The following is a 24,952-nucleotide window of genomic DNA, read 5'->3' as shown; positions in this document are numbered from 1 at the left end:
CTACAGTCTATTTGTTCTTTTAGGATAAATGTATTGAGAAGAAAGATTATATCCTTGGATGTTTCCTTGCAGGAAAAATGAAGTCAAAATTTGAGTACAATAGAACAGCCATTACTGAGTTCATCCTGCTGGGCTTGGTGGAGACACCAGACCTGCGGCCAGTTGTCTTTGTAGTCTTCCTCCTTTCCTACCTGCTCACAGTTGGGGGCAACCTCAGCATCCTGGCCGCCATCTTGGTGGAGACCAAACTCCACACCCCCATGTACTTCTTCCTGGGGAACCTATCGGTGCTGGACGTTGGGTGCATCACAGTCACTATTCCCTCAATGTTGGCCCGTCTCCTGTCCCACGAGCGTACCGTTCCCTATGGAGCCTGCCTCACACAGCTTTTCTTCTTTCACCTTCTCGTTGGGGTGGACTGCTTCCTGTTGACAGCCATGGCCTATGACCGATTCCTGGCCATCTGCCAGCCCCTCACCTACAGCACCCGAATGAGCCAGACAGTCCAGAGGATATTGGTGGCTGTGTCTTGGGCTTTAGCCTTCACTAATGCACTGACCCACACAGTAGCCATATCCACCCTGAACTTCTGTGGTCCCAATGTGATCAATCACTTCTACTGTGACCTCCCACAGCTCTTCCAGCTCTCCTGCTCCAGCACCCAACTCAATGAGTTGCTGCTCTTTGCTGTGGGTTTCCTAATGGCAGGTACTCCCCTGGCTCTCATCGTCACCTCCTATGCCCATGTGACAGCTGCAGTCCTACGAATCCGTTCTGCTGAGGGCAGGAAGAAAGCCTTCTCCACATGTGGCTCTCATCTCACTGTGGTTGCCATATTCTACGGTTCAGGTATATTTAATTACATGCGACTGGGTTCAGCCAAGCTTTCAGACAAGGATAAAGCTTTTGGAATTTTTAACACCGTCATCAACCCCATGCTGAATCCAATCATCTACAGCCTCAGGAACCCTGACGTGCAGGGTGCCCTCTGGAGAGTGCTCATGGGGAGGCGACCACTGGCTTGACAAGGTCCTGAGGTCTGGAGTGTCACTCCCTCCTTTTCCCTTTCTGGACTAAAGAAGAAATCCTCTAGAGCCAGTAACTAAGACTAACCGTCCAGAGTTGCTTCTGTCTCCCTGCACAGGAGGTTTTTTTGTTTGTTTGGTTGGTTGGTTGGTTTTTTTGTTTGTTTGTTTTAATTAGGGATAACAGTTATTGTTTCCCAAAGAAACCATGTGCAATTTATAGTCAATAGGTGTGTGGGCCATGTCAAGGCCAACCCCTTTGACAAATTACAACTTCAGACACTGTGTGCTCCTTTCTCTGGGTAGAAGCAAAATCTCAGAGCCTCGACTAGTACAGGTTCATGTCTCACAGGGAATGACTCTTTGGTTGGTTATAGTCTGGCTTCCCCAAAATATCCAAAGCCTTCCCCACTGGGGCGCCTCAGTGGCTCAGCTGGTTGGGTGTCCAACTTGGCTCAGGTCATGATCTCTCAGTTTGTGGGTTCAAGCCCCACGTCGGGCTCTGTGCTGACAACTCAGAGCCTGGAGCCTGCTTCGGATTCTGTGTCTCATTCTCTCTCTGCCCCTCCCCCACTTGGGCTCTGTCTCTCAAAAATAAATACATGTGAAAAAAATTTTTTTAAAAAAAGAAGCCTTCCCACCACGCCTTGCATCCATTAGTAGGTCATGTGATTCCCTCAAGTTCAGCTATGGATGGTCTGGTTTAAAAAAAATTTTTTTTTCAATGTTTATTTATTTTTGGGACAGAGAGAGACAGAGCATGAACGGGCGAGGGGCAGAGAGAGAGGGAGACACAGAATCGGAAACAGGCTCCAGGCTCTGAGCCATCAGCCCAGAGCCCGACGCGGGGCTCGAACTCACGGACCGCGAGATCGTGACCTGGCTGAAGTCGGACGCTTAACCGACTGCGCCACCCAGGCGCCCCAAGTCTGGTTTTAAAACATGGACCTAGAGATCAGATTCAATTTATTTCACCTATCAGATTTCTACAAACCAAAACAGGAACTTTCTTTTCTTATCACATGAAGATATCACAGGATATAGAGGGGACAGAGAGGAAGCTGTATGGGTATATGTTCTCTAGTACCTCTGGAGAGCATGATTCATGTGTGCAAATTTTTAAAACTCCACTAATAAATATGGTAAACCTTATAATACAAATTTAATGTTCCTCGTCTGTTTTTCCTGATATATTTCAAATCATTTGAAAAGATAATCTTTTGTAATGAAAATATTATTTACGCATGAAAAACCCCAAAATACTCCATATGAACTTCCTCTCTAAATCCTCTCAGTCCCAAAATCTTCCAGCTGAGATCATCCATATCTGTAAATAAAGCCATATAGTGATGCTCCCCTAAACGTCCCTTCTCGGTAGGAGAACAGTCTCTAACCTAGAATGTTCTCTCATCTTGCATGCTACATCCTAAGCTTTCATCCCATCAGTATTTGGCTTTATTTTCCTTCTAGCCTCCCTTTGAGATGAATCGCCTATTGTGGGCATCTCTACTCTGTCACTGATGTTTCCTGATTCCTTGCCCCAAAACATCCCTTTGACCTGAACTGTGTCCTAGCTTCTCTGTGAGTTTTCAGGGAAGTGAAAGGATTGAAAGGACTGGGTAAGACAGAGATGAAGAGAAAGAACATGAGGGAGGGAAGCAAAACAAGACTGGAGGTGAAGAGTTTGCAGGAAAATGAAGAAGAAAGAGGGACACGGGGAGAAATAGGACAGAACTGCAAACAAATGGGCTGAGAGTGAAGGCTCAGGGCACTGGAGAGGAGTGAATGGGGTACACAGAGAGTAGAGACGAGAAAGATAGAGAAATAGGATAAGATACCTTGAGATGGTTAAAAGGTCAGAGGAAAGAAGGGGGGAAACAAAATTAGTGGGTCAGAGACGAAAAAGTTGGGCTTCTGTACAGCGCTGCTTCCTGTTCTAGAGTGTCCAGCAATAACCAGTTTATGCGACCCTCACACTGTCATTGTGGTGTATCTTTTCTACCATGAATAAAGCAATTTTCAAATTTCACTGAAAGTGCTAAAAAGTGTCCAAGGGACACATTTTCAGTTTCTCTTACAAGAAAGTGTTCTGAGAATGTTAGGGAGGTTTATCAGATGACAAAAGAGATGAAAAGAAGTTCTGGGTATTCTGTCCACCTCAAATGTCACCAGAGTCTATGACTAACCAACCACCTTATCAACTTACTCTCTGCCTTTTGGGTCACGCTAGCCAAGACTGTCAAAAGACAAGGGGTGGGGGGGCGGTGGGGGGCGGGGCAGGGAGGAAGATCGCTCTTTCCTGATCCTTTCTTAGCCATCAGATAAACTTCAAGAATGCAAATGGAGCTTCCTCCAAGGGTCGAGGAAACTGTCCAGGAAGATCTACAACATGGTCTTCACTTCATCACTTCCTCTCATCGGCAATGTTCTCGACCTTGAATAAGTTCTCAACCTTGTCTGGGCCTGTACTTGACAGGCACAAGGTAACCATCAAGGTTCTTCCACTTGTAATCCCTTCTGATTCTACTAGTTTTAATGAACAAAAAGACTGTGTCACTCTGTTTACCCTGAAGAGTTACCACATCTTCCTACTACCATTTTTCCTACCCACCAGCATCTAACCCTGCTGCACGATGGAGCTTATTTACTTCCAAAACTCCTTGTGCCTCTAGCCTTTCTTCTATATGAACACTCATCTCAATGCTCACGGGATGATTTCATGTGTAATCACTGGAGTAAAATGGATCAACTTGTTCAGCATCATAAGTGATGACTCAGGCACTGATTCCGGGCATGCTGTCTACCCTCCAGAATCATAGGGTTTTATTACCGATTTGGGAGATTCCCTTTTCTTTGGAATTTGCCTGTTGTTTTTTTTTTTTAATTCCAAGTTATTATTCCAATGTATGTTTATCATACATGTAATACATCATATCATAAAGGTTCAAACAATACAGAATATCATTGTTGCTCTTTTATGCCATTCCTTCAGTAATCCAATTTTTAAAAAAGAACTAAGTGGCGGTAGCTGGTATTTGGCTTTCCACACAAATGAACACACGCTCACACTTGCATGCACGTCAACATGTGCAAGCACAACACTGTACTGCTTTGTAATATGCTTTCCCTCCTCTCTGTATTATTACAATTTTTTTTTTACATATCAACCTACAAATCAACTTTATCCATTTTGAAGGCTTCATGATAGTCCATTTTATGTGTAAACTATAATCTATTTAACAAATCCCTATTGATTTCATTTATTTCCTATTTTTGGCAGTTGTTAATAATACTGGAGTTAACATTCTCATTTGTATATGTGTTCATATAACTGAAATTATTTCACTGGTTATATTCATAAAAGGTGTGTGTGTGTGTGTGTGTGTGTGTGTTGGACCAAGGTTGTAGGGCGACCAGCTTTAGTTGGTTGATTGGCAGTTTATGAGAATGTTTCTTACCTCACTTGCTTTTACTGAGTGTTATAAGTAGAATTTTTTTATCTTTGATAATTAGATTAAATATTGCATTATTTTTAAATTAGAATTTCTTTATGAGTGTGATTCAATTGATTTTTATATATTTATTTCTAATTTATTTAGATTTATGCCTTCAAAATTGCCAGTTCATATTTTTTGCCCCATGGGGTAGTTTATCTTTATTTTAATGATTGGTGGCAACATTTCACATTTTAGGGTAGTATCTCTCTACCGTCTGTGTTGCAAAGATATTCCCTAATTTCCCACTTGTCTTTTACTTTGTTTAGGCTTCTTTTGCTCAAATGAAGTCTGATATTTTTGTGAAGTTTATCATGCTTTTTTTGTCATGCTTAGAAAATAATGACTTTTCCATCTAAATGTTGGTTAAATACTTATCAGTGACGTTTTTCTAGTACACTTACATTTGCTTTAATTTTTTTAAACGTTTATCATTTCTTTTTGAGAGAGAGAGAGAGTGTGTGAGTGGGAGAGAGACACAGAGAGAGAGACACGTAATCCTAAAGGCCTCCAGGCTCCAAGCTGCTAGCACAGAGCCCGACATGGGGCTCGAACCGACAAAGTGCAGGGTCGTGACCTGAGCCAAAGTTCACATGATTGCCTATTTACAATTATTTTTAAGTCAAATATTTAAAATACACACAATTTATTTTTGTGTATGTTCCAACTTTTCCCCTAGTGGATCAAAGTTGTCCAGATCCCATAAAATGTAAGCTTGCTTGTATATGGTGTACATGATAATATATATGGTTTATGTATAATATGTGTAATGTAATACAAATATAAACACAAATATACAACAGCAGCCAGCGAAATGAGAGAAGAGGAGATCCCCACTCGATTCCCCCCTCAGCAACAATATTTTGGACAGAAAAATTGTGGGGGCTCTGGGCTTTAGGTAAGAGACTGTGAGACCCTGGTGGAACCCAAGACTAAGAAGGTATATTTGGAGAAGGACATCCGCCCAGGTGGCTGTCATGCTGACAGTAGTCCTGGCTACAACCTAGAAGCAGCTCTGTCCCCCTGTGAACTCAGCTTGGCCCCGTTTGTCATTGGTCCCATCAGTGGCAACATCTGCCGAGAGACCCAGCAGAAGTCATACCCACCTGTGCCCTGGTTAACAGCCCCGCCAACCTTGACCCTGGCTGTGGATGCTGAAGCAGCTCCAGCCCTCTCAGCTGCCAGTCCCGCTCAGCTAGGGACAATGCAGGAGACACGCTCATATATGCCTCTCAGACCCTCAAACCCCGGTCCAACTGCAGACGCTGAAAAGGCCCTAGAACCTGGCTTCCGCACCTCACAGTCATGGGCCAGGAATACTCCCGCTCGTCCAAAGACCCACCAGGAGACACATGCTACTGTGCCTCCAGAGGTTGCCCCACAGACCTCAGTCCAACTGCAGATTAAAGTGGCCTGGGAACACTTGTGCCCACAAGGACCTGGAGGAAGACACACTCCCAGAGACAGGCATGCCAACCTATCTTTGAAGAGTCCCTATAACCAACATCTAGCTTCAAAGAGACATCTTGGCACTTTACTAGGACCAGCTTCAGGCATCCTGTCAGGATTTTAAATCTTGAATCCTGAAAAGTGCTCCCTCGTCAATGAACTCTCGCTATTCAGCCTCACATTCCACCCACCCCTTTGGTCCTCATGATCCACTCCCACATCTCTCCTTTGTCAACAAGAGGAGCTTCCAGTTCCTGCTGGGTTGCACTGGTGAGTGTATTCGTTTCTTATGGCTGCTGCTACCTAATACCACACACTTGGTGACTCAAAACAACAGGAGTTTATTCTCTCATGGCTCCAGAGGCCAAAGGTACAAAATGAGTCCTACAGGGATACCTTCAAATGGCAGCAGAGAAAGTTTGCTCCACAGGCTCTGGGGAGAACGCATTCTGAGTCTCTCCCAGATGCCAGTGGCTGCTGGCCTTCCTTACCCTGTGGTTCCCTCATTCCCTCTCCACTTCCAGCCTCACATTGCCTTCTCTTCTGTAGTCATCCCTCTGCCTCTGTCTCCTAAGTACTCCTGTGATAACATTTAGGGCCCACTTGGATGGTCCAGGATCATCTTCCCAGATGAAGACCCTTAGCAATCACATCATATCTCCAAAGGGTTGATTTCAGGGCTTAGGACCTGAATATCCAGGGGGCCCTGTTTCAGCCTAGTGTCAGATTCTTTTCAGTGAGTGAATTATTTCTCTGGCATCGTGAGTGGGATCGGCCTTTCTCAGAATATGCTGAGACATAATCCCAATTGTTCTGGAGGCATGGAGGAGACCTGGGAAAAGTTCTTGAGGAAGACAAGAATCATCTTGTAGACATCTGCTTCCTATGAGGTGTTTGTGTGGCCGTCACACACACAAGGAAGTTGATCTCCACCAGCAAAGGGGAAGGGATACTCTGGCCAAGTGACTGCGGGAGAGTCTGGGGGTTTGCAGTTCTCATGAGCAACCTCTCAAACTTCCCCATCCCCAGACGCAGGGTCTCACTCCTTCCTTAGCCTGGCCCTGGATTTAGCACAGGAGACTCCCCTAAGCTCCCGTGTGGATCTGCCACCCTTACAATCAGGTCCGATGCCTGATTTTCAGAGCTCTCTCCTTGTGGCTGCAGAAGAGTAATGCCTCATGAGCTGTGCCAAGGAAGTTTTCAGGCTTTCGTGACATACCCTGAATTGAATGTTGGCTCCCCTGGGCTTTGCGTTGTTTTTTCAGGCTTCTGGGAAAGTTAACAGAAGTGACCCACCCTTAATTCTTAAAATTCCGCAATTCTTATACTTTCCATGACTATCATATTAATGTGCTGGTGCTAAAACGTGGCCCAGTGTTTCTCCTTTCACCTGTACCTCATCCCAACATACCACAGCTGAGTCTCAGTGATGAAACTACGGTTATCACCAAGCCCACTTTCCCCCCAGCAGTGGCGAACGGTCCAGGTGCAGAATTCCATCTGCAGGATCTGCTTCCCAGGGCCACTCCCAGTACCAGCTGTCTCAGTCAGGCTCCCCCCAGAGCAGAGCCTGAGACAAGATGCGCGTGTGGCTTAACTGGGAAATCATCCCAGGGAGCAGGAATCCCGGGGAGGAAGACAGGGGTTAAGAGGAGAGTGAGATGAATGAAGAAGAGATGTCCCTGACCAAGGGACCAAAGTCTCTGCAACAGATGTCCAGCAGAGACTTGATTGAGCATGAGAATACGGAATGCTTCCCACAATTGTCTGAGGAATGGTTGTTGGGGTGTCTACCCATTGGCTCCCCTTTCCTATTGTCAAGGTGCTCTCTGCACTCTGGGCACTCATGCTCAGACCTAGCGAGTGCCCAGCCCCACCGCCAAAATTCATGGCATCAAAGGATCCCAAGGAAGAGGCTACCCTCTGTCGGCCTGCCACAAGCAAAAGCCTGAGGGGAACTGTCCGACCCAGCTGCAGATGAAACGAGAAGAAAGGCTGAGGGAGAGGTGAGGCAGACATCTGATGTGTCTGCCACAAGGTGCTTCCTAGAGGTGTTGTGAGGAATGACAGGGACCCAGGCGCAAAAAGTACGCAACATATTACCATGTGCCTAACAAACACCCACAAATGTTATCAGTTGATATGCTGATGTGTTGCCAAACTTCCATCATCAGCTTAGTGAATCATACGTGATTTAATCTGCAAGCAACGCTCTACGGTAGAGGATATGCCCATTTCACAGATAAGGACACTGAGGATCAAAAGGGTACAGCAGCTTGTCCAAAGTCAACCACCGGACGCCAGAAAACAGGTCTGTCCACAGTGCATTTCCTACTGCAGAAGGCTCCTCTGGTGGGGGAAGACAGAGACCCTCTCTTGGGGAAGGAGTGTTGAGTAAGTAGTGGTGGCTATAGGTGTCAGAGGAACGCCCTCCTTAACCCTCCTGCATCTTCTGTTTACTAGTCTGCCGCCTTCACCAGGGCTCTCCATCTCTCAGAGCCCGGCCTAGATAGTCATATTGGCAGACAGCTCCCCAGGAGGCCTCCTAGCCCAATATGGCTCTTCGATCCCCATTTCCAGAGACACTGCTGGGTGCCTAAGACACAGTCCCAGGGGCTCCCACTAACAAGGCCCTGAGGGGAAAAAACACCACATTTCTGAGGACTCATGAGGAAACTGGGTGTGAAGAACGCTTCTCCTTCCTGCCTCTCTTTTGGGGCTCCTTCCTCACCCCAGGCCCAAGACAAGTCTGGAAATTAGTTGATCTCTGCTCAGTGGCTCCGCTCGGGGTTGACATCTGAGAAATATACCCCTCCCTTAGCAAACCTATATCTAGTCCCGTTTATACCTCTAGTTTCCTGGGTGGCTTGAGAATGTGAACAAGTCCTGGGACCTCAGTGACCCTACCATTAAATGGAATTTATATCACCGTCTCTAACTACTTGCTATGAAGCTATGGCTAGAGATAAAGCCCTGTTCATCTTTTTAAAAGAAAGTTTGAATACCAGAAGATGTGAGGCACGGTTGCTATGTTTAGGAAGGGCTTGTGTTGTTTACGAAACAACTTGTCTTTCTCCCCATCTGTCTACTCCCTCTTTGGAGGGATAACACTGTAAGGGTTAATGCTAGGATACAGAAAATATCAGCTTGTTTCCTTGATTTATTGTATCTAGTTCCTTACCTCCTTTCTGGCGGATACGTGGATCTACATAACTCCTCATCTCCTTTCCTGAAGAGCCTCCCTTGTGTCTACGCCCGTGCCTAGGTGAGTGGACTCAGGGGTTCTTTCCCTGCTCTTCCAAAACAGTGATGGGGCCTCTGTTGCTGCCATCAGCTCAAATCTGACTTTTCATGAGGTACAATTGCTGCCTCTGAAAAAGAAACTGTTTTATGGGAAGATCTTAGGCTACGACCCAAAGATCCTGGCTCCTTTTCTGGACCCCTTCGCCCATACCCCCATTTCTTGGAAGCCTGTTCTCTGTTACTCTTAGGAGAGCATAGGAGAGCGGGATTCACTGAGTCTGATTCACTGCCTACGACCCATTGCATCGGGCAGCCTTAAACCTTCACCCCAGTCCCAGGTCCTGCTGAGCCTTTCCATCAAAAGGAACATGGAGGTATTCTTTGGAGTTCCAGAGCAGGGAGCTGTAATAGCTCAGGAGGGAGAACCTGGGACAATGCTTTGAGAATGCTAAATGCCTCTACACCTCCTGTAATTCATCCTAATTCACAAAAGTCTAGCCTCAGTTCCAATATGTCCCGAAAATCTTCCATGACAACTCTAGGTCACGCTGATGCTCTCTTTCTCTGCAATCCTATGAATGCTTGAGCCATCTATTTATCTATTTAATAAACACTGAGTACCTACTATATATAAAGCAGTATGATAAGTATTAATATTGTTAAACTGAATGAAACCTGCTTCTGGTTCTCATGTCATTTACAGAGAAGTAGGGGAGATACACTTTATAGAGAAATGACTTAGCTAGAAGATACATGGTAATAAATTCCATGAGATCATGTGTAGTGAGAGCTTAGGAGAGAGAGACAGAGAGACAGGGGTGCTTTTGACAGTGGGAACTCCCAGGCAGCCAGCCTTCAGTCTTGAAACACTTGGGATGGGGCGCCTGGGTGGCGCAGTCGGTTAAGCGTCCGACTTCAGCCAGGTCACGATCTCACGGTCCATGAGTTCGAGCCCCGCGTCGGGCTCTGGGCTGATGGCTCAGAGCCTGGAGCCTCTTTCCGATTCTGTGTCTCCCTCTCTCTCTGCCCCTCCCCCGTTCATGCTCTGTCTCTCTCTGTCCCAAAAAAATAAATAAAAACGTTGAAAAAAAAAATTAAAAAACAAAAAAAAGAAACACTTGGGATGTAGAGTTGGAAAGGGATCCATTGCAGGCAGAGAAACTGCATGAGCACGGAGGTAGAAAGTGACACAGTCACAATCTAATGCTTACGTGGAAAAAGGAAAATAGAGAGTAGTTCATTGCTCTTTATGTAGTATATGTACAGAGCTGTGGTCCATCCATTGATTTGTCCTTTGCAAAGCACTGATCAATCATCAATTTCAGAAATTATGAGCTGCCTGTGACTGGTCCTCCTTCTCGCCTATCTGGAGATCCTAGAATTTTAAGCATATTTTAGAGATCACTGCATCTAAGTTTTCCTTCATGTGAACCCATTACCCTTTCCCCTTCTGTTAGAGTCACTAGACTCCAACCGCTTCCCTCTGATTCCAGTGTATTCTATGCAAGGGAATAACATTACTCTTAGGAAGTTCGAGCTCTGCTCATCCCATCAGCAATAGAGAAATATTGATTTTTTTTTTAACCAGGATCTTTTATAATATCTGAAAAACGTGGCTCAATCTGCCTCTCTAAGTATGTGCCTACTTCCTGAGGATCTCTCCTTAGAGCGAGTGGTCAAACCGCTGTGTCCGAGTCAAGAATAAGTGGGAGGTTGGTGGCCGTGTGATGTAGAACACTAACGGTACCCAGCTGCAGCTGCCCCAGAGGTCATGCTTGCAATTTTGATTTCAGAGGTGAGTAGCAGATACTATAAAAACAATAAATAATTTTAAATTAAGCTGTTATAAAGTCTTAGTTGGCATCAAGAACATCAGCAACTTATTGACCTAAGGATTTTGAATTTATACTTCAGCCCTACGTTCCTCACCTTGGATAAATATACTCGGTTCAACTATCTGATGTCTGCAATCACGGGGCTGAGTCTTGCTATCTTTGTTTGAGTTTTGTTTCTAGAAGCTCTGAAGCCAAGATTTTCAAATGCTTTCTGGTTTCTCTGGAAATAGCATTAATTTTTCTATTGTAAAATCTGCTTATTGGTTTTGACTGATGCCCCAGAGTAAAATGGAGAAATCCATCATAATCTCACTGTCTGTTTTTATCTTAATTCATTTTCCCAATGCCCCAAGTATTTCAACCCTTTCAACCAGGAGAGGATGGAAGGGACAAAGTGATGATGGTTTGGGGCATCTCAGCTAAGAGCAGAGGCACTGAGTTGATGGAGGAGGTGAGTGATGAGGTGTAACTTGGGGAGTGGGAATATCATCACCCAGACAGCTGAGAACTTACCTGGGGTTTTTAACATGGGTAGTTTAAAGCATTAATGTTGAATAAATAAATTGGAGTGAACTGATATCTCCCCTCCTGGGACATTTCCTTACAGAAACTCATGGAACCAGAAGTTGGGGTTAACAGGACATCTGTTACTGAGTTCATTCTACTCGGCCTAGTGGAAACAGAACAGCTGCAGTCTGTGGTCTTTGTAGTCTTCCTCTTTGCCTATCTGCTCACAGTTGGGGGCAACCTCAGCATCCTGGCCGCCATCTTGGTGGAGCCCAAACTCCACACCCCCATGTACTTCTTCCTGGGGAACTTATCGGTGCTGGACGTTGGGTGCATCACCGTCACTGTTCCCTCAATGTTGGCCCGTCTCCTGTCCCACAAGCGTACCGTTCCCTATAGAGCCTGCCTCACACAGCTTTTCTTCTTTCACCTCCTGGCTGGTATGGACTGCTTCCTATTGACAGTGATGGCCTATGACCGATTCTTGGCCATCTGCCGGCCCCTCACCTACAGCACCCGAATGAGCAAGACAGTCCAGAGGATGTTGGTGGCTGTGTCCTGGGCTTTGGGTTTCACCAATGCATTAAATCACACTCTTACCCTAACCACCCTGAACTTCTGTGGTCCCAGTGTGATCAATCACTTCTACTGTGACCTCCCACAGCTCTTCCAGCTCTCCTGCTCCAGCACCCAACTCAATGAGCTGCTGCTCTTCGTAGCAGCAGCCTTCATGGCTGTAACCCCCTTGGTCCTCATCACTGTGTCCTATGCACACGTGGCAGCTGCAGTCCTACAAATCCGTTCAGTGGAAGGTAGAAAGAAGGCCTTTTCCACATGTGGCTCCCACCTCACAGTGGTTTGCCTCTTCTATGGTACTGGTATCTTCAACTACATGCGTCTTGGTTCCGAGGAGTCTTCAGGAAAGGATAAAGGGGTTGGGGTCTTTAATACTGTTATCAACCCCATGCTGAACCCTCTCATTTACAGTCTTAGAAATCCTGATGTTCAGGGCGCCCTGTGGCGGGTACTTGTGGGGAAGCAGTCACTGACTTAAGGTTTGACAATGTCCCTTCTCTCCTGCCTTTCCTGGGTTAAGGAAAACTTCCCGTGAAGGTAGTAACCTAGAAAATGGCCCATAATCATATCTCTAACTGCCTGAAGATTTGTGTGATGTATGTGTCCCGCAAAGAAATGCTATGTAATTCATTCATTAATTCATACAAGAAATATTTATTAAATTGCTTCTAGGATCCATATGCTTTCCTAGGGAACTGGTAAACAAAATAAACAAGAGTCTCTGCACTTATGCAACTCACGTTTTCATGAAGAAAGACAAAATACATAAAATAAATAAGCTTCATATATGGAATATCACACAGCGATAAGGGCTCTAAAGAAAAATAAAGAAGATAGGCAGATATGAAGCTAGGTTCTGCTGAGCAAGTGCCCCAGCTCAATTGCCACCTTGTGTATGGCTGTGCTCACTTTCTGAGTAAGGCTGAGGCCTTGAAAGCCCAGTAGTTCTGGAGAGCAATGGCGTATAAGGAAGGGCTATTTGGATAATAGGTAACCAATTAACCCAAGTAACCAGTAATGTCGCTGTGAAGGTTTTTTTCCCTGGTGGGGACATAAGATTCCATCTAGGTCAGAGTACAGAAAGAGCTTTTAAGCCATGGGCCCAGTGCCAAGATTATCCTATTCTACACTTCACCTTTCACCTCCAAAAAAAATCCATTCCTTCTCTTGACTATCACACAAGAACCCAATATAATGTTTAGTGGACAGGTAGGGTCTAGAGAGAGAAATAGCTCACTAAATTAAAACCACTTTAATACACACATGATATATCTCCAGGTCAAAAAAGCAATGTCCCATCTCCACCCCCTGCCATGTCTTTCTTATTGGATGAATCCCCTTGTTCACAGATATGATAAAGCCTTTGTAAGAATAAGCATTTACACGCCAACCAGGTCCTTCGAGTTTTCAGCAAGGAATGTACAATATAACCCTCTCCTCCAACATCTTATCTTCCCCTCCCAAACCCCCTAGCTCAGAAAATGCCCATAAATGAAGTTTCTGGGAGTGATTCCTCTCTCTAGCTTTATTAGTACATCAGTACAGCTCCAATCCAGAGAATTTCCTCATCTTGATGTTTATCCAGCCTTCAGCTCATCCATTTCCGATTTGCACCTTTTCTCCAGCCTTCCTTGGAAGGCTACTTACCCTGTCCTAGCAATTCTACCATCCCTCCAATGTATCCTTCCTAAATCTGCCCCATGGCTACACCTGGAGCCTGGCTTCCCTGTGATCTCTTCTTGGAGCCATGAAGCTGAGGATGGGCTGAGATGAGGATGGAAGAAAACACAAGAGTGTGGGAGGTAGGACAGGAGTGGGAGTGGATTAATGAAGACATACTGTGAGGATGCAGTGAGGGATGGGATAAGATGGTGAGCAGAAGGGGTGAGAAGGAAGGACAGAAATTAGGGGAAGGAAACAAGAGAATAGGAGATGAGAAAGGATGGGATGATTGGAATGATCAAGCAAGATGCCTCAGGAATGCTGATGAGCTCAGAGATAAGTATGGAAAAAGTGAAGAATGAATGGGACCGGAGAAGAGAGTAACATTCCTAGTATGGAAACACTTCCCATCAGCATGTGGCCATGTAATAACTAGCACCTTTGATGTTATTGTTGGGTTTCCCCTGCCCCTCATTCTAACTGGGCAGGGGAGGCAGGAAGTTGAAGTTTTGCTGAAGGTATAATGATGCAGAATAGTCTCGGTACTCCTCTTCTGCTTCCTCTGACTAGGAGCCAATCCTAGGAGAACAGAGAGTAGGGCTGGCCGGGGAGAAGGAGGGTGGAGGTGTGTGCTCAGGGTTCATTCCCCACAACCCCACTGGCCCAGTCAAGTTATCAGCCTTCCTGCCTTTGGGGGCAGTGCCTGCCAGTACAGTGTAAGGAGTACAGCTGAAGTATGTCTGTTTTCTGATACTCTTGGGTCTTCCAACACTTCATGGTTAAAGAGAACAAGCAAAATTCTTATGAGTAAAAATCAGGAATGTGGGTTGTAACCACTGCTCTGAGACCTTAGAAATTTCCTTTCTCTGGCTGGACTTGTTCCAACCTATACCTTAAAGAGCTGGGACAAGATCATCTCCTCCACATTAAATGACCCTTGATCACAATAGGCTGAGTGAATTTTTTCCTAGGGCTGAACCCAGAAAATATTTTGAGGACATTATCATTATTTCCACCACTCCATCTAACCTATGAGCATTTGACATGACCAGTCTTATCTATTACCCATCAAAGGTCCCCAGACCTTGGTAAGACAGCAGAGACAGGACTCTGGTCTTCTCAGCCCTAACTGCAAAGTCCAGCGTTCCTTGATGGCTGACACTCTATGCCCCTTGAGTAGCAGCATATCTTGCAGGAATGTGGAAACAGGATGCCTACCAAAGGAATGACTCAACTATGAAGACTGGCAAAGACAGGACCAAACCAGGCTGTGCCAAGATGGACCCTAGAGCTGACCTTTCACTCACTTTCTCCTTCATTATTGTACTAAAAGTCATGCCCACGGGTGGAGATTTAACAGGCTAATTACACATACGACGCATTAAGAAGCATGACCTTTAAATGCACAGGTGCCAATAAATCCCCACCTCTACATGCTTAAAAGACATCCTTTTCCCACCCGATAGAAAACTTTTCTTCTTCAACTCATGTAATTGCCCCTTCCTTTTCCTCATAAAAGCCCCTTGCTTTCATCCTACAAGCAGGGCTGTTTGGATTTCTACCGGAATCTGCACTCTCTGAATTGCGATTCTTTAATCCCAAATAAGTGCTCATTTGCCTCTCACTGTGGCTCTTTATTTTCAGATTCATAGTCTTTCCCTGTAATGCTTTATGATTTTGCGTCTCGCTTTGAGTGAAAAAAAAAAAGACTTTTTCCATCTATAGCAGGCAAGCTAGGCTAGTTTACATTGTGCTGACAAACAGCCCCTAAAATCTCGGGGGTTCTCAACAGCAAAGGTTCATTTTTTATTTATGCGACCTCAGTTATTTGATAGATCTAAAAAGAGTTGTTGTTTTTTGGTTGCTCATCTTTTTTCTTATTTTGAGGATGACTAACGACTTCCAAGTCTGAGTGGAAACCTCAAGTCTACATTCTATTTGATTTGGTAATTGTTTGTAGTGAACATTCATGGTCTTTCTGATTTTTAGTTCTGCCTTTCTATCAGCTCCCAGTTTCCCTCTGGCATCCAGGTGGTTCTAGGGAATGGGTTCCACCCTGTGGCTCCAGAGTGGAGATACCAGCATTTATCACTGGCCTGGCCATAGTGATGATTCTCCGTGGGCATGTGGTCTAAGCTAGTTTAATAAGATGCTTTATACTAGCATTTCACAACTGTGTTTCCATGACAGAATTAAGCCCTGTGCTTAATTCTGACAATTTTGTCAATTTTCTCAAAACGGACAATTTTTTTCAATTCTCCCAAGGCTCCATCGCTAGCAACATCCTAGATGCACAGGACAGAAGTTAACTTACTACATAGAATGCATACCTTAGGTTACTAGAACTGAATTCCTGAGGAACTCTGGTTGAGAAGGACTGCTCTACAAGTGCTCCTGATAAAGAAAATTTGTAACTTTTAATGTTTGTGGGCCCTGCTCCTGGGCTCCCAGGGAAGCTATACCTTTACCAAGATCACAATGACTTCATTCAACTTCAAAGCATGGGCAATCTTTCTGCCCTGAGCACACATTGTACATCTGCTTCATTAGCAAATAACCTAAAAGAAACATTCCAAACTAAAGATAAGAGGAAAAATCTTCCTAAGTTCTGTGTCTGCTCCTGTACCTCTGAAGCCTATGAACTTGCACATACTAAAAGCATAAGATAAAGGTTTTAATTTTCTGAAACGTCTTTGGCCATGATGACTGTAACTCTCAATGTAACAAAAAACATATATAACCCTGGATTAAACATTCCTTTTCCAAAGCACACTCATCTTTGTGAAGATTGTGTATCCCGGGCAGCAGGCTTCACTTGGGCTCCAATAAAACTCTTTTCCTTTTTTTTTTTTTTTTTTTAAGAAATTCTAAAAGGTTTGTTAATTTTGTGTCAAAACTCTCTCAGTCAAGCAAAGAAATAAACATCCTTGCCCTTGGAAGTCTGAGAGGCATCAAAGATCTACCAAGTAACCTGAGGGGCCAAAACACAGGAAAGCAAGGAATCCCAGAGAGACGTTGCTGACAATTGCACTGCTTTCCCGACAAACCATTTGCTGATTCCAAGACAGGGGCTGAGAGGCCACAAGCAGAGCTTCCATGGGGCGTCTGGAGCCGGAGAGGAGGAAGGAAAGTGGGGGTAAGACCTGACAAAGGGCAAAGGATGGTACACACTCCAGCTTTTCAATGGGGCTTCCAACATGGTACCTTCTGGAAGTAATACATAAGAGGAAATAGGCCAATGAGGAACACAAAGACAAGAGAAATGTAGCTTAAATTCAATCTTCTTACAGCTTGCAGCCCACTGATAGAAACCGGAAACATGCAGAGTGTGACCTTCCCAGGGAACTCATGGCTGCCTTACTTCCTTAACGTTTTTGTTTCATTAAAGACTAAAAGTAGGGGCGCCTCGGTAGCTCAGTCAGTTGAGTGCCCAACTTTGGCTCAGGTCATGATCTTATGGGCCGTGGAGCTCAGAGCCTGGAGCCTGCCTCAGATTCTGTGTCTCCCTCTCTCTCTCCCTCTCCCCTCCCTCTTTCTCTTTTTCTCTCTCTCAAAATTAATAAAAATTAAAAAATAATAAAGTAAAGGCTAAAAGTAACCTTATCATAACAGCAGCTAGCCCCTCAAGGCCCTAAAAGCCTTGCTTTAAAATTCCTTAGAAACTTATTTTAATCTCTAGCCCCCTGCCTCCACAAGATTAAAAATACATTATCAGTCCCTCCTCACAATCTCGGTGCAGCTCTTTCTTCCCATTGGTCCTGTCCCCTGCTATAATTAAATCACCTTTTTGTACCAAAAAACATCTCAAGAATTCTTTCTTAGCATTTACTCACAAAGCCCACTTCCTAATTTCATCAGTACTGAACCTTCTGTATACCCTGTTTTTTCCCTACACATACATACCTATGATAACGTGTAATTCATAAATTAAGTACAGTAAGGGATTACCAACAATAATAAATAAGACAATTATAATAAATAATAATAAAATAGGGCAATTGTAATGATAAACCGTGACAAAAATTATGTGAATGTGGTCTTTCGCTCAAAGTATCTTATTGAACTGTACTCTGCCCCCCCCGCCATGATGTGAGATGATAAAACGCCTACGCGATGAAATGAAGTGAGGTGAACGACATAGACATTGTGACCTAGTATTAGGAGACTATTGACCTTTTGAGGTCAGGAGGAGTATCATCTGCTTCGACCGTGGGTACCAGGAACCACAGAAAGCAAAACCACACTTAAGGGGAACTTCTGTATAATCAGAGTTTATGTCCCAGGCCTTTTAACTAGACTGTGGGGAAAATGCCTACAGGTCCTGTGGTACTAATAGCTTCTCACAATCGGCCACAGCTCAAAAGGCCAAAGTAAGCACTCTTAACACTCAGGATTTTAAATAAAAGATATTTTTATTGGGGTGAAGAGGCAAAGAAGAAAACAGAAGCACCAGCGGCCCCTCCCCCTCCGGCTAAATGTGTCCAAGGCAGATACTCCTATGGTCTGGATGTCATCCCTTCCGGATGATCAAGAAAAAAGTGATTTGTTGTGGACCAGAACTTTGGCTCCTGAGGGACACCATCCTACCAGGCAGGGAGGGAGTGATGCACCCACTGCAGCAGCCTGCTTGTGGCCAGTGCCTGCCTTCCAGTGCCTTCCCCTGGATTGTCAGATGGTCAAAAGGCAGACAGGCTTTTTTTTCTCGTGGGCACAGCTTGGCTGACAGTGACAGGTCAGAAGCTGAACTCACCAGGAACCTTGTCTGCTTTTGTAGAACAATGTTGCTAAAGGAGCACAATGTTGCTTTTGCTTTTGCAGGTTGTACTTAAAAGTTCAGGCACTTCCTCTCCTTCCCAGATCCCACAAGGCCCATAAATACAAACAAAATAGAAACAAGATCTTGTGACCCCTCTTTGTGAAAGTCCAGGTCATTATGACCTCTGTGGAAGGTGATTCAGGAAATATATCAAAGACTCTGAACAATAAAGCATTTGGCCCTGGCAATTCCATTTCACCAATTTCCCCTAAGGAAAAAATCAAAGAAGGGAACAAAGAGGTACAGATGAGACACTTACTGCCATGTTGCAAACAAGGGGAGAAATGAAAGCAACTAAATATTGAACAACAGTGTTAAATGAATTCTGCTGTCTTCATTAAATCACCCACTGAAAGGCTGCGTAGGCAGTAAGTGGTAATGCGGCTGAATATTTACTGACCTAGAAATGTATTATTAAGTGAAAAAGCAAGTTTCAAGACAATTTGAATTATTCGGAAAAAAATATGATTATATATAATTACCAGAGGTCAAAGTTTAGAATTTATACCAAATCGAATTTATACCAAATAGCTGCTTGGGGCAGTAGAAATACAGGTAATTATTTGGGGTTTACTTTGATTTTAATATTTCTGCCAGAAGTGTACATTGTTGGTTTAATAAAAACAATAAAAGTTAAAACTAACAAACATCCCATGGTACCTCATTGTCTGCAGACTCATCTCAAGCTCCTCTACAAGGCATTTGAGGCCATCTGAAGTCCCTCCCACTGGCGGCTGCTTGTTCACCCAGGACACTCGGCTAGGACGTTCCCCTCACCTGTCGGGCTGTTTCCTGCCTCTCTGTCTTTGTCCACCTGTTCTTGCTTAATAACAACTGCACTGGCTATGGGCCAGGCATTCCTCTAAGGGCTTTTGCACATTATCTCATTTTCCTCACGGCTACCCTCTGAGTGACATGATGCTGTCGTACTCAACAAAAAGATGAGAACACAAGGCTTAGCCAGGTGAGGTGACTTCCATGACCACACAGGTATAGGTAAGGCTGGGACGAGAGTGCTGGCTGGCTGAGCAGATAGCAAGACTCCCGTCCACACCATTCCCCTCCTCTGTCACAGTGATCTTACTTTGTCCCGCTTTCCCTGGGTAGCTCTTAACATGGCATTACTTAAGTCTCAGGCCAGCTGTCAACCCCCTAAGGAAGCCTTCCCTGAATCCTCCCTCACTAACAAGCCAAGCTAGGCTTTCGTCCTCCGTGCCCCTCAACCCTCCTACGCAGAGCATGACCACTGCCATCAGCCATCGCATTAAAATATTCTTCTTCCCGTCTATTGTGAACTCCTGGTTCATGTTTGTAACCCAGTTTGAGCCCCCTAAGAGGCACTTGATCATTATCAGTTAAATGAATTGAACCTCAAATCAATTCATTTCCCCATCTGTCAAAATCTGATCTGGCTCCACTGATTCATCTGCAAAGGATTGCTCTTTCTTTGGAACTGCCACAGTTCAGTGACTTACCAGTTGCTACTCAGTTTCCATTCATTGCATTTTACATGGCTGGAGCCTAAGTAGAGATTGAGTCTTACAGTTCCCTCCTGCCTTCTACTGCCTCCACCGCCATTCCTGTTCATGCATGTGTTGATAAGCTGGGGAGCTTTATTCTGAGTGAAGGATAGAGTGGTAGCAAGCAGGAGAGATGGGACAGGCAATGGAGTGAGGAGCCATAATAACAAAGGACAGGATGGACTGCCCAAGGTTAAGGTCTTCCCACAGGGAAAAGGAAAGCAGGAGAAACACAGTCAACTATTGCTTTGAAGCCCAAGAGATGAAAACCAACCCAGAGCGGAGGAGAAGCACTTGTCTGCAAGCTTTGCCTGAACAGTAGGGTCTGTGTCCAGAGAGAATATGGGTTGGCCCTAAGCAGTAAGAGCTGTGGCCAGCAGAGCTGGGAATGGACAACCTACCCAGTGCATCTGCCACAGAGTGGTACAAGTCTTCTTCTCCAAGTGGCTTATAGGCATCAGGCCCCTTAGAGAGGGCCAGAGCTCAGAACCATGAGTGGATGTGTGCTAGAGAAAACCAGAGACCCACCCCTCCCCAGGCCATAACTGGGCATATTTTGAAAGGCTGGGAGGGTGGCACTGTGATCCTATGGTCAGGATCCTGCAAAATTCTAGTATTCACGTTAGCATAACCTTATTTATTGCCAAGGCTGGTGAGGTCTGGGGAACTCTGGGTTACATGTAGGTGTCTTTTCTTCATCACAGATATATGAGCTTATTCTGAGATGGAGCTATGTCCCACTCACTTATGTGTCTCCCATAGGATAATGCTTTGCACATGGTAGAGGAAATTCCCAGTCTCCACTTCAATGCCCCAAATTACCTCATGTCAACCTCTGGAAGGCTTTCCCTAGGAGCAGTCTTCCCAGAGCCCCATGCATGTCCTTGTTCCTCAGGCTGTAGATGAAAGGGTTCATCATGGGGGTCACCACAGCATACATCACTGTGGCTACTGAGTCCTTCATGGAGTAAGTTTGGAGGGGCTGCAGATATACCATACCAAGTGTCCCATAGAAGAGGGAGACCACAGCCAAATGTGAGGCACAGGTGGAGAAGGCTTTGTACTTCCCAGTCACTGAGGGTATTTGGAGAATAGTTCTGACAATCCGGACATAGGACATGATCATGAATCCTAAGGGGGTAAGGAAGATAAAGCAGCCTGTGGCAATCAGCACCATGTGATTGACTTGGGTGTTAGAACACGCGAGCCTCAGCAGGACATACATCTCACAGAAGATGTAGTGGATCTTCCGGGAACCACAGAAGGTCACCCTGGTCATGAGGAGGGTGTGGGTGAGGCCATAGAGGACAGAAAGTGCCCAACACAAGGTGAGGAGCAAAATGCAGAGTCCAGGGCTCATGGCCGTGGTGTAATGGAGGGGGCGGCAGATGGCCACATAGCGGTCATATGCCATTGTGGCCAGGATGAGGTTGTCCAGGGCCACCAAGGAGACGAGGAAGTAGAGCTGCGTCAGACACCCTGCATAGGAGATGGCTTTGTTCTGAGACTGAAGGCTCACCAGCATCTTGGGGATTGTGTTGGTGACGAAGAAGAGGTCGGTGAACGAGAGGTTGGCCAGGAAGAAGTACATGGGAGTGTGCAAGCGGGGATCAAAGCTGATGGCCAGGATGATGAGCACATTTCCCACCACTGTGACCAGGTACATGGACAGGAACATCCAGAATAGGATCCGCTGCTGCTCAGGACTCTCCGAGATCCCCAGGAGCAGGAACTCGGACACTCTACTCTGGTTGCTTCCATGCATTTTCCCAACTGTCCGCAACATAGGCACCAATGAATATGAACATTCATAATAAGCAAAATTAACTATTTCATTAGAATTAAAATGTCTTAGATTAAATTTTATAATTTTAAAAATTTATTATCAAAGTATAATTGATATGCAATTTATATTAGTTTCAGGTGTCCAACGGGATTTGAAAATTCTATACATTATACAACACTCACCTCGGTAAGTGTAGTCATCTGTCACCGTATGATATTATTACAATTTTATCGACTATATTACCAATCCTATACTTTTCATTTCTGCGGCTTATTTTTTAACTGGAAATTGGTACCTCTTAATCTCCTTCACCTATTTCACCCATCCACACACCCACCTTCTGGCAGCCACCAGTTTGTTCTCTGCATTTAAGAGTCTGTTTGGTGAGTTTTTTTGTTTGTTTCTTTTGGTTTTTATACTCTATGTGTAAGTGAAATCTCAGGCAAGGGAAACAAAAGCAAAAATAACCTACTGGAACGACACCAAAATAAAAAGATTTGCACAGCAAATGAAACCATCAACAAAACAAAAAGTCAGCCTAGTGAGTGGGAGAAGATATTTGTAAGTGATACATGTAATAAAGGGTTAATATTCAAAATATATAAAGAATTTACACAACTCAACACCAAAACCCCCAAACAATCCCATTAAAAAAAATTTTTTTTAACGTTTATTTATTTTTGAGACAGAGAGAGACAGAGCATGAACGGGGGAAGGTCAGAGAGAGAGGGAGACACAGAATCGGAAGCAGGCTCCAGGCTCTGAGCCATCAGCCCAGAGCCCGACGCGGGGCTCGAACTCACGGACCGCGAGATCATGACCTGAGCTGAAGTCGGATGCTTAACCGACTGAGCCACCCAGGCGCCCCCAAACAATCCCATTTTAAAAAATGGGCAGACCTGAATAGATGTTTTTCCAGAGAAGACATCTAGATGGCCAACAGACACGTGAAAATATGCTCGACATCACTCATCATCAGGGAAATGTAAATCAAAATCACAATATCACCTCACACCATTCAGAATGGCTAATATCAAAAAGACAAGAAACAAGAAGTGTTGGCAAGAATGTAGAGAAAGGAACCCTAGGGCACTGTTGGTGGAGATGCAAACTGATGCAGTCACTGTAAAACACAATATGGAGGCGCCTGGGTGGTTCAGTAGGTTAAGCATCCGACTTCGGCTCAGGTCATGATCTTGCAGTTTGTGGGTTCAAGCCCCATGTCGGGCTCTGTGCTGACAGCTCGGAGCCTGGAGCCTGCTTCCAATTCTGTGTCTCCTTCTCTCTCTGCCCCTCCCCCTCTTGTACTCTGTCTTACTCTATCAAAAATAAATAAACGTAAAAAAAAAATTTTTTTTAAACCCAGTATGGAGGCTCCTCCAAAAATTAAAAATATAATATTTTAAGTTAACAACAAACTAATAACAGGCACAAACACATAATGGGGAAAATCTTTACGCAATTCAGTCATTCCAGCAACTTCCATTCTGGCATACCTAATATTACAGGAATAACGTCTATGTCTTATTTAAAATTCTATCATCTTACAATACTCTAGAAACATTTAAAGATCTGGGGTGCCTGGGTGGCTCAGTCAGTTAAGCATCTGACTCTTAGTTTTGGCTCAGGTCATGCACCCCTAGGGTAGTACTTTAAATTGCGTTATTCAATAAATGGTATTGGGATAGCTGTCTATTTAAGGGAAAACATTAGACCAACATTTCATATTGTACCAAAAACAGTTTAAAAGTATTTAAGATTAGGGGCACCTTGCTGGCTCGGTTGGTTAAGTGACTGACTCTTGACTTTGGCTCAGGTCATGATCTCATGGTTCCTGGGATGGAGCCACACCACACGTAGGGCTCTGTGCTGACAGTGTGGAGGCTGCTTGGGATTCTCTCTCTCTCTCTCTCTCTCTCTCTCTGCACCCCCTCATCACTCATGCTCTCTCAAAATAAATAAATAAGCTTTAAAAAAAGTATTTAAGATTAAAACAGTTTATTGTGTTTTTTTCTTTTGAAAATCTACTGTAAGTGGAATAAAAGCTTTCAAAAAAATGAGAGGATATAACTAGACTGGATTTAATTTACCAAGTGGAGATAAATAACCACTTCCCATATTTTGATGTCTTTTTTGTTGAGACAAAGAAGGACAAAAAAGCAGTCAGTCTTATGAAGTCCTGAGCAAAGAGCCTTGTAGATAGCGATGTGTGTGCAAAGTCCCTGAGGAAGGGTTTGCTGTGTCTACAGAATAAGTAAGGGCCAGTGTGGCAGAGTGAGGAGGGTATCGGTGAGATATGAAGTCATGCAGGCCAGCAGGGTCCAGAGCAGGCTGTCTTGTTAAGGTTTTAAAATTTTATTGTAAGTGCAGTTAGGAGCCGTAAAGGATTTTAAGCAAAAGAGAGTATATATATTCAGCAATTATCTTTCTATTTGTAATTTATGATAGTATTGTAATAATCAGATATGGATGTGGCATTTTTGATCAGATGCTTTTTCACTGTTTATCACTGATAATAACTTTCCTGATATTAAACCATATTGTTTTTTCTTATTTATAAGTAGGATTGGCCCATAGCTTTCTTTTTGTATGTGCCAGTCTTTTTACTCTTTATTATGACATCTGTGTTAACTTCCATTTTAAACTTGTATTCACTTTATTGTTAACTTCTAATTTGAAACGTACCCATCCCCTTAAATATACATTTTTAAAGATATTCATGGATTTTTTCCAAATAAAATTAGCTTTTTACTGTATTGCAATCTATTAATTATAAACAAAAAAATTTATTATGGAAATTCAAGCAACACAGAAAAATGTAAAAAAAAAAAAAAAGAAAGAAAAAGTAAAAATCACCCCAGATTCCATTAGCATTTTGGTGAAATTCTTTCAGTTTTTTCATTAAATCATTTTTATTCACTCAACAATGCACTGGAGAACATTGTCTAAATCAATATTTTCATCATTTTTAACGGTTGTATACTATTTCATTTTATGATAATACCACACATACTTCTATCAATATTCTGATGATGGATA

General features: G+C 44.1%; 3 protein-coding genes across 4 annotated transcripts in view; 2 read left to right on the top strand and 1 right to left on the bottom strand.

Moving 5' to 3' along the window:
• The first annotated feature begins 77 nt into the window (after positions 1-77).
• LOC121017385 (olfactory receptor 3A1) lies at positions 78-1,025 on the top strand. Its single transcript, XM_040455619.1, has one exon. The coding sequence runs from the start codon at positions 78-80 to the stop codon at positions 1,023-1,025; it is 948 nt and encodes a 315-aa protein (XP_040311553.1).
• A 10,622-nt stretch (positions 1,026-11,647) lies between these two features.
• LOC121017384 (olfactory receptor 3A2) lies at positions 11,648-12,607 on the top strand. The gene has a single exon (XM_040455617.1). It carries the CDS (start codon positions 11,660-11,662, stop codon positions 12,605-12,607), a length of 948 nt encoding a protein of 315 aa, XP_040311551.1. The 5' UTR covers positions 11,648-11,659.
• A 6,431-nt stretch (positions 12,608-19,038) lies between these two features.
• Positions 19,039-24,952, bottom strand: part of LOC121017346 (olfactory receptor 1D2) — a 29,046-nt gene continuing 23,132 nt past the window's right edge. For both annotated transcript variants that reach the window (XM_040455548.1, XM_040455549.1), the window contains one exon: positions 19,039-21,900. In XM_040455548.1, coding sequence (XP_040311482.1) covers positions 20,951-21,892 — 942 coding nt within the window. In that variant the 5' untranslated portion in view covers positions 21,893-21,900 and the 3' untranslated portion in view covers positions 19,039-20,950. The remainder of the gene's footprint in view (positions 21,901-24,952) is intronic.

Source organism: Herpailurus yagouaroundi, unplaced genomic scaffold (genome assembly GCF_014898765.1).
Source record: "Herpailurus yagouaroundi ecotype Mexico unplaced genomic scaffold, PumYag 215, whole genome shotgun sequence".
Classification (NCBI taxonomy): domain Eukaryota; kingdom Metazoa; phylum Chordata; class Mammalia; order Carnivora; family Felidae; genus Herpailurus; species Herpailurus yagouaroundi.
The sequence above is the reverse complement of the archived record's forward strand: the minus strand, read 5'-3'. Positions and strand labels throughout refer to the sequence as shown.